General features: G+C 26.4%; 1 protein-coding gene and 1 long non-coding RNA gene across 2 annotated transcripts; one reads left to right on the top strand and one right to left on the bottom strand.

The window, feature by feature from the left end:
• Window positions 1–6,458: 6,458 nt before the first annotated feature.
• On the bottom strand, window positions 6,459–10,412 carry LOC132930055 (exostosin-2). The gene is made up of 10 exons (XM_060995709.1): window positions 9,510–10,412; window positions 9,239–9,448; window positions 8,999–9,176; window positions 8,757–8,896; window positions 8,466–8,691; window positions 8,225–8,405; window positions 7,986–8,152; window positions 7,788–7,931; window positions 7,594–7,722; window positions 6,459–7,531 (listed from the first exon to the last, which is right to left on the bottom strand). The coding sequence occupies exons 1-10, from the start codon at window positions 9,995–9,997 to the stop codon at window positions 7,310–7,312; spliced, it is 2,085 nt and encodes a 694-aa protein (XP_060851692.1). The 5' UTR covers window positions 9,998–10,412; the 3' UTR covers window positions 6,459–7,309.
• A 75-nt stretch (window positions 10,413–10,487) lies between these two features.
• On the top strand, window positions 10,488–11,693 carry LOC132930056 (uncharacterized). The gene is made up of 3 exons (XR_009662187.1): window positions 10,488–10,688; window positions 11,479–11,525; window positions 11,606–11,693. It is a non-coding gene; the product is annotated as an uncharacterized LOC132930056 (long non-coding RNA).
• Window positions 11,694–14,926: the final 3,233 nt, after the last annotated feature.

Genomic DNA, 14,926 nt, shown 5'->3' with positions numbered 1-14,926 from the left:
ACATAATTTTTTTAGTATTATTTCTATAAATGTTGATAAAAATATTTTTTCTTTATTAAAAACTTGAATAATCAATATACAAGTCGAGATCTCACACAAGTTGTTATTATAGCTTTATAAAAATATTTAAAATGCATAGGGAAATTTATTTTTATAATAATTTAAAGTTCTAATACGAAAATACGTAGGTAGGTATATAAACAATGATTAATGATGTTAATTATTAATTATTAAGTTATAGTTCAAAAAACATTATTGGTGGAGAACTAATACTTTTACGTATATTATGACTTTATGAGTGTTACTATATGCGCAATGGAATTTTCAAATATAAATAATAATAATATATAATATGTAGATTAATTTATAGAGTATAGATAATACTTCTTTATACCGCATGAACCTATTTACACTGTTTTTCGATAAAGTAATAATAGTATAAAGTATAATATTGACACAAACGTTAATAATAATAATACAATTAACAATATGATAAAAATTAATATTAATATAAATTAAAATAATTAAATAATAATAATATTTTTAAATTAAATGTTTTCGTCAACAATTAAATCAACACCTACGGGCTACGACCTACCGATACTAGTATAGGAAAATAAATTACTTTAATTATTTAATAGAAATAATAGCCAATAGGTACCTATATCTACAAAAACATTCATAATACTGATATACTTAGTGATATAGGCGTATTCGCGTATTAGCTGACAGACCGTCTCCGCTCAAAATCATTTTTCGTATACAATGATAATACTATGTATATATATATTAATAATTAATATATATCATTGAATTTAAATTTAACACATCTATTAATCTATTACAATTTACAGTGACCATCTCGATACCACCTACTGACAAAAATTATAATACACATAACACATAAAATAAATGAGTTACGTTACTAACTTAGATTTTTCGAGCACAATAAAAATAAAGTATAGGTACATAATACTTATTACATTATAATATCCATACGTGTGTAAATCTGAAATATAATTATGATGCAGGAGGATTCTTTTAAATATTATTAATATTTTCTTTAATTTTATCAGAAAGTAGGTATTAACCTTTTGGCTTTTGACTTTTGTAAATACTGTTTTAATATAATTTTAATTTCTTCATTAAAAAAGTAATAAGTTTAGTCACAGTTTTAGAAAAATATTTTATTTTGGAACATGAAATTAAAAGGATAAGGATATGTTATTATATAATGATGACAATTGAAAAATTTGTTTCGTAAATCGTAATGACCAAATTATTTATTTAAAAAATACTTTTTATGAAAATTAGTGTTTGCTTTTATAAGAATAACATTGTATAGTTGTATATGCAGATAATATACATATAAGAGAGAGAAACGTTAGAAGCGCTGCGACGCAATTGGGGTAACTACCCAATATAATTAAGTACCCACGGGTCATTGCTCCGGCGGCAACTTAATGAATAATGCATTTTCATATTGTTATAAATTAAAATATACACAAAACTACAAAAGTTGATAGGTACTTGATTCGTGCAATATGTATTTTTGCTTTAAAAATAAACACCAATGTTCTGCCTATTATGTAAATATGCATGTATTTAATATTATAATATATGAGTTTCATTTAAATAATCTGTTCCTGGACGAATAACAATTTAACAATGACACTATATTTTACATAATACATATTAATATATACGCTACTGCAGCTAACAACGGGGTACTAGGGCGAACCATACTGCAATCGGGGCTGTTCCTTATATAGATTCTTAATATGTAGGTACTTGTTTTTACAGGATAATAATCAGTTCTCGAATTGGCGGGAGATGCAGGCCGACGGAGTCCGCTTTCATTTTTTCATAGATTTCAGCGTCCCCCTTAATTTAATTAAACAAGAAAAAATACTAGCTTTATAGTACCTTACTATATGTGCAGGAGTGTGGGGGACGAAGTCCACAACGGGTTACTTTACAATTTATCTGCTATGGAACGGTGTTTTCTGGACTAAAACCAGCGTCCGTCCTTAATTTCTTTTCCAATTCGAGCACTGGACTAATAATAGAAACAAAAATATACTATTTAGGCGCGATAATATCAAGAACTGTATCCTGTAATATAACTGTACCTAAATGTATGAGGTACCTACGACGTAGGTATTAGGTATGTATAGTAATAAATAATAATATTCAATACATGAAAAGAGTTAATTCTATACTTCGTGGTGTCTCCTAACAGTCCTAACACATTTATAGTTAGATAATAATATATAATATAATATACCTACAATATAATATCTCATAAGGCATAGGCTGTACATTGAACTATATATGACTAACTAGTAACTATATAACATAACATATGATATCGTGTAGTTCAATGAGGCTGTATATAGAATTACTATAGATATTATACATTGTACATATTGATATTTCGATTACTGATTATATAGTCTTAATCCTTAGACCTTAGTGTTCATTCATAAAAATAATAAATATACACATATCGTATCCGGAAAAAGTGGCAGATGAATGTCGCTCATGAGTTTATGATAATATTGAAATACAAATAATACCATAATATATACCAGCTAATAACATTTTCTGAATATAGTAGGATGCAGAAGTGCAGAACCTATTTTTATTCATACGATAGAAGTTTTATGGTTGATCGGTATGTTATTCGTGTAACTTAGATCGACAGATGGTAGATCGTATCATGATGATAGTAAGTTATAACTTATAATAATAAAATGGATAGTCATTAATTAATGTCTTAATGAATCAAATGCTGCAGGTATAATGGTAAGAATCCATAGTTTAAATGAATAAAAGTTCAATTCGTTTCAAATTGATCGAATTTTTTCTGCTTCCCGGAGTAGTTCAGTAACCTTTATATACTCCACCCAGCGAAAGACTACACAGATTCTGTACATATTATATGGATGTCAATATTTCATGGCCTATGTCCTATAGCAGGGATGGGCAACTGGTAGCCGGTGTACCATTTTTAATTGGTTCGGTGGCCCGTGTTACATTTCAATAACTTACTTTATAAAAATATAAAATGTTAGGATATTTTGGTATTTTATTTTATTATATTTATAAAACCGACATCGTTGATATTAATTCTTATCTATTTAAGCATTTATTGAACTATAAATGTAAATTATAAATTTTATTGACCTTTTTTTGGTTTTTTTTTTTGGCCCACTAGATTTTCACTTTCAAAATATTGGCCCTCTATAGTAGCATTGAGTTGCTCATCCCTGTCCTATAAGGATGTGACACCCTGCTATTGAGATCGGTTAGTTGGGCGAATATGAGTTCCTACACGAGAACCAGCAGGGGAAAAATACATATGTTAGTTCCTACACGATAGAATAAGGTACTTATTAATTATTATGTAAGTTTCTATATGGCTACATTACATGTATTATAATATAATTGTAAAAATATCATATTTTATATAATACTATAATTTATAATTTATCAATCTGATGATATTGCCATATATTTTAATATGATAAAAAAAAATAAAAATAAAATTATATTTTATGTGGTTTATTTCGGAAACTTATAAATGTTTAACATAATTGCATTGGTTATTTTTAATTGTTGAATACTTTACAATGTTTTCATTTGTTAAATTGTCTTTTACGGCATATTTTTAACTGATTTTTGTTGTGTGACTATAGGTATCTGGCAGTTCATATTTTTATGGGTCTTTACTTGAAATAGTTTGAAAATTACAATAAATAGTTTTGAAATATTATATTAAAATGTATTAAAATTAAGTGTATTATGATATTTTAATTTTTTTATTACAGTATCGTCAGTTTGATAACACATTAACACATATTATATAAAATAAAGTTTATCATTCTTTTTGCATATGTACCTTTCTTTCGTCGACCGTCGTGTAAGAACTAACATACGTACCTTTTTTATACCGTATAGAAACTTACACGTCACAAATGTAGGAATGATCGGATTTAATTTTTTACCTGCTTCTCTCGTGTAGGAACAACTTACGATTTCCCGTTTAGGTTTGGTGAGTAAAAAAGTCGATTTTCGTCGGACCACGGCATTTTCATCACCGGACAGATTACCTATAAATTACTACAATAATACCTACAGATTATTCAAGTTATAAACTCACCAGTTCATATTTATAAATCTTAAAAATTCTTTTTTAATCTCAAGATTTTTCGAATTATATAAAAATAAGGCGCATTTTAGTGTAGGTACATACTACAGTACTTATTACATTCAAAATAATTTTAATTAGTAAAAAGTGTACAAAATCCTAAAATTTACCCTTAAATATAAAATCTTCAAAATATGCAAAATAATATTTCATAAATAAATACGGGAATCATTAATTTATGAAACACGTTTTAGTATAAACTATAAATTATAAAATAATAAAATGATGAAGAAACAAATAGGTACCTAAATATCTGACATATATTACTATTATTATATTTAACGTCTTTACCTTTGAAGGTATCATCATGAAATACTTCGATCCAATACTCCAATGACTTCGAATTGTTATAGTGTTTTCAGGAAGAAATAGAGAATACGAATACCTATAAAAATACACAATTTTTGATGATTTAATTTTAAATTGTTAATCCTTTCAATTTGCCGAATCATACTTTAGAAATAGTAACAAGTGTTTTCAATACTATAAATCTATAATTGTAGTGTTTTACTGACTTACACTGTTGTACCTTAGTACCTATATTTACTTCACCAGTATTCTGTCTTGTATAATAACGTATTGGACATTGGTACCTATATATTTTTTATTTTTCGGTGCATATTATATTTGAGTGTTTTTGAAGGTTTACCTCAGGGACAAAGAATGTCAAACCATCCCAAATATATAAATATATATATGTAAAAAAATGATAAAAGCAAGACCCAATTTTATTAATAAAATAAAATATATTTTTCTTTACTATGCTTAAAAATGTGCCAGAAATCATCAACAGATACTGTGATAGTCGATAGAAAATAAATATATAATCTTTAACATAAAATATTATTAAATTAAGTACCTAATGCCATGTTTACATATTAACTATAAAAAATTAATTATTATTTATTTATTAGCTAATTGAATGTAGATGAGTTCTAATACCTAACAACCCGATATAACGTAAACATGATTTGTAAAAATTGGGTAGGTATTATATGTTATAGAATAAAACAATTATACCTACTAAACTTGTATTTTCTCGGTACCTAATTGATATCCGACGATGTCAATTATTATAAGGGCCTTATATACATAAGCAGGATAAGCTATACTTTCAACGTTTCAACTTACTGTTATGAATTTAGTTATAGTAATTTAGTAAATAGATTACTTGAGAAAGAATTTTTTGATTCGAATAAGAAATAATAACTAAATAACCTTATAAATTTCAAAAACAATAAGATATGCATAAACACTAAACAGTACCTAAACACTGATGCTTACAGGAAATGTAATAACAATTTTCATTAAACTAAAATAATTTATAGTTTATACTCGAGTCAATATTAATAGGCAGCAAAAAAGACGATTAATCAGCATTTTCATATACCTAGGTATATAATTTAGTTTTCTACAAAATTATTATTATATTTTCTAAAACCTTTTATTAATTTTATCTTATATTTGAAATAATTTATGTTATAATAGTATTATGGAACTCAAGGCCGGAAGTAGGTACTTATGAAATATGCATTATGCATAGGTAGGTATATAGCTATATAGTAGGTAGATGGTAGGTACCTATAGGCTATTCTATTTTAAACACGATAAAATATACCATCACTGATTAAAAGCTTAATTCTTATCACAACTTAAATTATGTCCTTATAACATAATATACCCATGTAATCTGTATTTAGATACTTTTATATAATTATAATCATTTGAATATTGAGATGTCACAATAAATATTTATATGTTTTGCATATAGTTTAATAGTTAGATACATGGCTTAAATATTTAAGCCATGGTTAGATACTAGTTGGGTTGCAACCAGAGTACTTAGATACCTGTGTTAAATACAATTGCATAGGTATGTTATACATTATACTTTATATACAGTTACCTTTACCTAATGCGATATTTTGTTAAAGCAACTAGTTACTTTTATTTAATATTTTATAATGATGTTCAATAATTGAGATAAAATGTAAAATATGTTTTTTGAATAATATCTACTTAATTAAGTTGTTAAGTATAATTATAATTATAATTGTTATGAAAAACAAGTGACAACAGTACTACTATTAATTATTATTATGATTGGTTTGATCAAGCTATTATTCAATTTTTAGTTTAGTCCTTGATTGAAAATTAATAATTAATATAATAATTTATAGCTGTTGGACAATATTGATTAATAAAATACGGAAATTCAACTATTATAAATAATTAAATAACATAAAAAAAACAATTGTTCTGTATTAAATTTTTAACTTACATTTTTTGCTAAAATATATTATAATATATTTCTCATGGCCAATATTTAGTCTTGTTTACAAATTATTCAACAATATAATCTTAAACATAAATAAAAACATTTTTAAAACAATAATAGCCTAATTATAAAAAAATTTAAACCTGTACAAATACTCATTTTAAGTTTGTGATAGTTTACATGGAATGACATTTACAATTTTAAAATTATTGTATTATATTATTTATTACATAAGTCGTTTTTGTTTCATTCATATATAATTACATATTTATGCTGATTAAATATAACACAGTTCTTCAAAAACAAATTAAAAACAATTTATTATCTAAATAATCTAAATAACATATTGTATAAAATAGGAAAACAATCTAGTGATGGCTGAATAATTGAGACAGGAATTACCATGGTATTATGTAAAAAAAATATACACAACTAAAAACATTCAAATAAATAACAAATGAATTATTTCAATGATACAACCAACAAGGAAAGTAAGGCTATGTATTCTTTTTAAATAAAAAAAATGTTATAATATCAATAAAATAAATCTTAATGGTAACATAAGTCTATAAATGCTAAACTCATTAAAATTAAAATACAATAATGCATAAAATTAATTCATTTACAAATTTTAAATAATATCTAATGTTGATCGATTGAATATATTAATAAAATATATAATAATAAACATTTAATATATTATAGATTGACTTTAAAATTATGATGGAAAAAAAAGAAACAAAGAATAAAAAACTTAAAATAATAAATGTCACATGATTTGATCAAAAGTCTCAAAAGTCGATATAGCACAATAATGATCACAATTCTCCAACATTGTTGTATCTCTTCAATTTTTTTGGAAATATATCTCTATACAGAACTGGATCAACTCTATACTCCACAGTCTTTAACGGCATTCTACCATAAATAGCGGCAAACATGTTCACACATGATGTTCTTGTAGCCATGTGTCCTTGGTCGGCTGATAACATTTCAGTGTTTTTACATTGCGGACACTTAAACTTCTTTTTAGGAGTTACCTAAAAGAAAGTTTGAATAATAGAAATTAAAAGTAAAAATAATTTATGTATGATAATATTACTTTAATTGGAGCTTTGTTTGTAGTGTTAGACACTAAAAAGTTCATTGCAATATCTTCACAGTTCATATTTTCATCAACCCATTGTTTGATATTATTAGGCATGATATATGTGTAAGCTTGATTCCAATACTATAAATGCATTTAAAAAATTTTAAATAATGGTTTTTTTTTTTATCAATAACAAATGTTTTTACTTTATGGTAAAATGCTGCTCCAGTCAATACCATGGATATTTCATTTTTCCATTCTGATTCATATTTCCAAGTATTAGTTTTATTATTCCATACATGAGTTCTAGATGGAAAACCTACTATGTGATCAGGAAATTCTTTCCAAACCTAAAGACAGCAAATGTTAAAAGATTTTACATGAAATTCTAAATAGTTATTTACCTGAAATCCAAATTCAATTTCATCTAAAGTCAACATAAGTATATCATCATCAAGAGATAAAATTGCTTCTGTTTCAATTTCTTTATATGGGAAAAATCTATTTGATAGTTTATTTGCTGTTGTTTGTACAACCTTGAGAGATACATCAATTTTTGGCCACTCTGAAACTTTATTAAGTAAACACTTTATAGATCAGTAAATCATTATTTTTTAAATATGTTGAAACTTCAAATACTTACAATGTGGTGGAGATTTTAATTGATTATTCCAAACAACAATAATCTTTTGCAGACTTGGTGCTTTACTGATCATATTTATTAGTGTAAACAAACTATCTATTCTATCATAAGATAATATTATTGCCGTGAATCCTGAAGAATCTGACATATATGGAAGGAATAATGGATTTCTAGCAGATACCTAAATAAATTAAATATGAAAAAACTGCTGATAGCTATTAAATTATTAAATTCAACATACAGGATTTGGTCTTAAATTCCAATTTTCATAAAAATCTGAACTATGTGGATGTAGTCTTTGGCTTAGTATCTTAAGAGTAGTCATGGTAATTATTTGTAACGATGATAAATATGTCTGATATAGCCAACGGCCTTGAGCTGACATATCTTTTCGTCGGTCCAAAGGAATACCAGAAACTACGTCTAGTAAAGTATTCAATTCAGTTTCACTCCACATAATTATGGCTCTATCAAAGAAAAAGAAAAATTTTAAGTTTTATTAAAATAATAATTTATAACAGTAAATACAAACCTTTTCCAGTCTATAACTTCAAAAAATGGTAATACAACATGATTAATAGCTACTATTGGTATACATCCTGCAGCCAGTGCATCAATTAAAACTGTATCCATTAACCGTGGACCAGGTAATATCAAACAAAACACACTGTCCTGAAATAAAAAACACAAAATTAAAAACAAAAATCAGCAACTAAAGTTAATATATTTTTTTTTTTTATACAATATAAACATTTTTTTTTAAGTAATACTAACAGTGAAAATATCTGCATAGTTATAAGTAATATTTTTATGGCAAACTATTGTTTTGTTTTGTCCACTATGTGAGCAAGGTTCTATAACTCTAATCATTGATTTTTGTTTCTCAATTGATTTCAAAGAAGTAATGAAATCATTATGAAGATTTGTTTGAACTGTGGTGATAAATGTTGTCCTGAAAAATATTAAAAATCTAAATAGTTTATTGTATTTATTACAATTAATTTAATTATTTACCTGTATTTAAAGGTATAGTTATTACTTAAAAAAATTGCTAAGCTGCTGTAAATTGCTATTGAAATATCAAAAGATGATCTATATGTCCAAGAATCAAAACCCACACCAGCAACCATGGCTTTACCAATGGACAATTCAACAACAGTTTTATAGTCTGGTGCTGTTCCTGGTACCATATTAAATATTAAATGGTTCTGACCATCATTCCAACTAAATAATATAAACAAATTAGTTGAATAGTTATTTTATTATAATTATAAATCTAACTCACTGTGGTAATAATGCAAGGGCCTGTGATGTTTCTTTCACGCGAAACCGGTTTTGATTTAATGTATCGATCGATGACACAAAAACACATGCTTCTTCCGGATTATTTGTATAGTACTGACTTTCTACTATTGCACTCAGTATGTTATGATATTCTTTGGACATTTTCCCCCCAATAGGTATTAAATCTTGGTCAACGTGTCTGGCCATAGGATAAACGTAAACTTTAAAATCTCCATTAAACTTATGGCCACACCTGTATATATTGAAACAATCGTAGAATGTACAACGAGAGTTTGTTGGAACAATCGGACTATCTTCGGGGATAACATACTGATAGACTTCTTGAATTTTAGGAGGTTTTTGGAGGAGCTTAACTGCATGTGGTAGAACAACTACATACACAAAGGACAGAAGAAATGAAATGAATATAGAAATGTAGATCAACTTTCGGTGTCTCAATAGACGACAACATGCTAAACGAATGAACATGATTTTGTCAGTGACGGTCGTGAGGCAGACGCCTCATGGAGTAATACGAGCGTTGGCTCGTTGATGGTATTTTCATCATTGCAAGTGGCTCAGCCATTAGATGGTCAATTTGTTTAATGACATATTTGAATAAGGTATAAATTAAAAAAAAAAAAAAATTATAAAAATAAACACTTTTTAAGTAAACACACGTTATAATATTGCTTTATTTTCCGCGCTAATTGACCTGTTAACTACGAACGCATTAGATTCAAGTTGTGGTATCATTTTATGTAAACAAATAAAATTCACGTCTAACAATTAAAAACATTAATTTTTAATTTAAGTAAATAGTAATATTATTATATAATTTAAAAAAATTAACAATAGCCATTTTTTACTACATTTCAAATGCGTCCTAAGAGAATAATATCTTATTATTATCTTTATCAGTTATCATACTCACGGCAAATAAATAATTCCAACTTGATGCACTGCGGATCCCCCAGTGCATGCCAACCATAGATATTTTAAAACATTTCAAGTCGTAAAACTATTTTGTTTTTGTTTTGAGTTAAATATTTCATTCCAAAGTACGAATGGCAAAAGTCAAATTGCATAGCTATAATAAGATCGATTGTTATTAATCTGAATATAATAATCATAAGATATCAATACATTGGTTTGGACGGTTTGGTTCAAGTAATGGACGGTATGTACTATCACTATGACCTATACTACTGTATAGCATAAAAATAGAATAAAACTATAAAAGTAGGTACCTTAGTAATAAAAGAAAAAGAAAAATCTTATATTTTAAAATTTTATAACTATTTCAGACTTGAAGCATGATTTTGAATTTAATAATGTTAATTCGGAAAAATTACTGAAAAATATAGGTACAATAATAAAATTTTAATTTTTCATCTTATATACTCATATCTAGGTGATACTAACAGCCGATAGGTGCATATTATAAGTAAACGGGTAAGTAATAAGTATCTTATTAGTTTTATCCTTTTATCATTGATTTAATTGATAGAATATTCTAAAATCAATGGTTTTATCATCAAATTCCCATTTGAAATTATAAGCGTACTGCGACTACTGCGTACACCTACACTCTAAGTCTAAGATAGGGGTCACCAACCTTTTTTTATAGCTGGTTCGTGAATCAAATTTTTTTTAAATATTATAGTTACTACTTACTAGGGCATAGTGGGCATAAGTATCTAAGATAGAAGTATATGATCATGGCTAGTTCCATATCCATAATATTATAGTCATGTTATAGAGACATAGAGTAGATACAATAAGGGGAATTAAGTAGCTTAAGTCGCCTTTACTACAAATTAATACAATACAATAATATAAATGCATTTATTGATAGAAATATATTTTTTTAATAATTAATTATAATATTCGAATAATTGAAGTAGGTATTAAAAACTTTGTATAATTTGTAGTATACATTTTAAAAATTAAATTTTTTTTACTTCTAGATCCACAACGCTTATAATAGCCAGTAGGCTGCCAGGCACCAGCATTGGTATATACTTTATGAATTTACGTCACAACAAACTACAAATAGTTATTACTTATTACATGTTTTTACATTTATACCCATAGGTATACTGTATACTTACCTAACGAGCATTCGAGCAGCTTATAATTTATATAGTAATATACTTACAACAATGATATATAAACAGCGAATTGCAACAGCTATATACGAAGTAAGTACCTATACAAAATAATAACTTCTATATTGTAATATAGTAAACCTAGGTAGTAGGTATACGTCTTAATAATAAGCCAATTAGGTATTTAGGTACATACAATTTGGACAATATTTTTGAATTTGTAAGTCAATTATATGTGACATTTGGTCAACACAATATTCAAAATGGATCAATATACGTATGTACAAGACAACTACCTATACTAGTTACTACATACAACTATACAAGACACAAATATAGATTTACTAACAAAAATAAGTATATTGTGTGTCTAATGTCTATATATGTGCCGCTGTGACGCTGTCCATTAGGCACTAATATACAATATGTATATATGCTCTTAATTTTTATAGTTAAATACATTATAAGAATATAAGACTATAAGAGTATTAGTTATATAATTTCGTAAGATTATTTACAACATTCGCGTGGAGCTGGTTTAGACTTATGGCTATAGTATCTAAATTCTAAGCAAATAGTATTTATAGCACACAAAAAAATTAAGTATACCCACCGGTTCCTTTATAATAGTTATAACTTATAACTCACAAACTCACATAATACTAAAATAATCACTAAATTTGATACTACACCTAAAATTTTAGTTTCTAAAATGAAGATATTCATGTCCCTAAACATATATAATATATTAATATATATCGATACTGTTAAAAGATAGATGCCTAAAATTTGCTTTCCAAATGCTTACCCTAAAAATTTCCTAAGTTGGACGTTTCGTAAAAACCATAATACATTTTATATTCTTAATATAATAATATAGAACGCAATAATAATTTCTTGCCATATATTTCTCAATTATTGTGCAAGACTAATTCTTTAACGAATTTCTACAAACATACTTGTTAGTACCGAAGTCGATAATTTACGATAGTAGGATCTTTATTATCTAACAATTTTCCCCGCTATACTGATATCGGTTATATGCAGTGTATAACAAATATAACATGTAAGTTAGTTCAAATGTGAATCCCCGTGCGAACAATACATAATAACTATTAAGTATTATCTACTATTAGAAACTCTATTGATATTTGCTAATTTATAAGTCACTCTAATTCTAATACCAACATGGACAAACAGGATATACCACTATGATAATTTACTTAAAATTAAATTTAGATAAAATTCAAGTATTTCAAAAGATAAAACTCCGCAAAATAATTAACGTTCCACCCTTATTGTCTTTAAAATAACCCTTCACAATGAATTGTCTTATGAGTTATGACATTTAATCAATTGAGAATGAAGTTGCGCATTTTTACAAAAGACCGAACAAACCACTTTTTATTTAGTAAAAATTTTAAAATTGTAATAATTCTGTTTTTTTTTTAATATTACTAATAAATAATAATACTATTACTATTTTTTTTTTTTTTTTACTTAACATGAACAATTGTTTTAAATTGTTATCTAAACTTCAATACTTTAAACTTTTTTTGGTTGCCTATAACACGCGTGCCCCAAAAACCCTGTCAGTTTCGGCCTTGAAAAACTGAACATATTACACGAGCAAGTTATCGTATATATTCACATTAATTTTATAATATACGAGTAAACAACACGCCATGGGTGGGCGGGTGGTAATAATAACCGTTTATGTATGTTTATCTATTGTATATACAATTTATGAACTGTAAGTTCTACAATCATAATTTCTAATTTTTAATTAGTAATTAGTAATTACACATAGACCAATTCTATTAGGTTATTAGGTAGGTATATAGTATATTAGAAATTAGGGTGTTTACATCTTATTATCTTGACTACACAATTGCCTGGCTCGCAATACATGAGTGTCCCAGGGGGCAGTGACCGTTCGGCGTCATATGATAGTACCTAAAAACAGTAAAAACCTTTTTTAAAGAAGGTGAATCTAACTCTTTTATTTTTTTTAGTTATGGGAAATTTAACTTTTTTTAAAACAAAATCAAACCATGTGGTACACATTTGATGATGTATCTTCAAACATTTATTTCAAATTTTTTTTTTTTAATGTTGAAGGTGTTTAATATATGCTATAAACTAACATACACAATTAAACTACAAGTGTAAAAATTATATTTACCTATTAAGTTAAAAATATTAAAAATAAATTGTCAAAAAATTAACATTTTTGAAAGTAAATCGCATCATAAATAATAATTCTACAAAATACAAATAACGCCGTATTTACTATACCTATAATAGTTTTCATATTTTATATTATTATTCCATTAAATAATACCTAAAATACCTTAAAAGTTTTGTTTACATATTATCTTCTAATTCATCTATGATTCTCCTCGAGGCTCGAGTCACACGCTGCTATTATGTGTGATTAGTTTAGAAATCTCAGAATCGTTAATCGATTTATGGACAGGGTAAATTAGACATTTTTTATTTCGTGGTTGGTTATGACGTATTGATATCATATTATCATAATTAGTTAATACTTAATTTTGTGTCGAATGTTTGTTAAATTTTAGTTGGTCTCCGTTAGACAATAGTCAGCAATTAATATGCGGTAATAAGTTCGGTTTTGTTTAAAAAAAAGTTAAAATGCCCATAATTAAAAGAATAAAAGAGTTAGACTCCCCTCTTTAAAAGGTTTTTTTCATAACTCAAGGTCTATTATCGTCTATTGGTCTATCATAAAATATTTTAACGCCGGCCATTAATTTCCTGTTGGGGAAAATTGTATATTAAAATACTATGCGCATAAGCGTAATTTGAGGGGATCTTGGGTGGTGGGCTAAGCCCCCTTAAAATCAATCATAACCCCCCCCCCAAAAAAAAAAATGTTTTGTTTATATCCTCTTTCACTTTTATATGTCTGCGCCTATGTGTAGTATCAAATTTAGTGATTATCTTAGTATTATGTGAGATTGTGAGTTATAACTATTATTATAATATATTATTATTATAACTATTATATTGCGATAAAAAACTCAGCGAGAAGAATAACACTTGGTACATGTAATGTTGTGATGCGTAGGTAAATTTAAATATTATAATAAATGTACTAAGTATAGTGAATCATTTTGTTGATTTTATTTTATCATAATATGCAAGTCCAATTATTTTTGAATACCCTCTGATAACCTTTGACCCACCTTGCCACATTTATTACGTTTTATTATTATTATTATATATAGATTATACTATATATAGTGGTATTTTTTATATTGTACCTCTCGTTTCCATGACT

Source organism: Rhopalosiphum padi, chromosome 4 (genome assembly GCF_020882245.1).
Source record: "Rhopalosiphum padi isolate XX-2018 chromosome 4, ASM2088224v1, whole genome shotgun sequence".
Lineage (NCBI taxonomy): Eukaryota > Metazoa > Arthropoda > Insecta > Hemiptera > Aphididae > Rhopalosiphum > Rhopalosiphum padi.
The sequence above is the reverse complement of the archived record's forward strand: the minus strand, read 5'-3'. Positions and strand labels throughout refer to the sequence as shown.

What these genes read in the sequence shown, in the direction of transcription:
- LOC132930055 (XM_060995709.1), bottom strand. Translation starts at nt 9,997, where the DNA reads ATGTTCATTCGTTTAGCATGTTGTCGTCTATTGAGACACCGAAAGTTG. An exon ending in GCCCTTGCATTATTACCACA is followed by an intron (nt 9,449 to 9,509) that starts GTGAGTTAGATT and finishes TATATTATTTAG; the next exon opens with TTGGAATGATGGTCAGAACC. An exon ending in GAGCAGCATTTTACCATAAA is followed by an intron (nt 7,723 to 7,787) that starts GTAAAAACATTT and finishes ATGCATTTATAG; the next exon opens with TATTGGAATCAAGCTTACAC.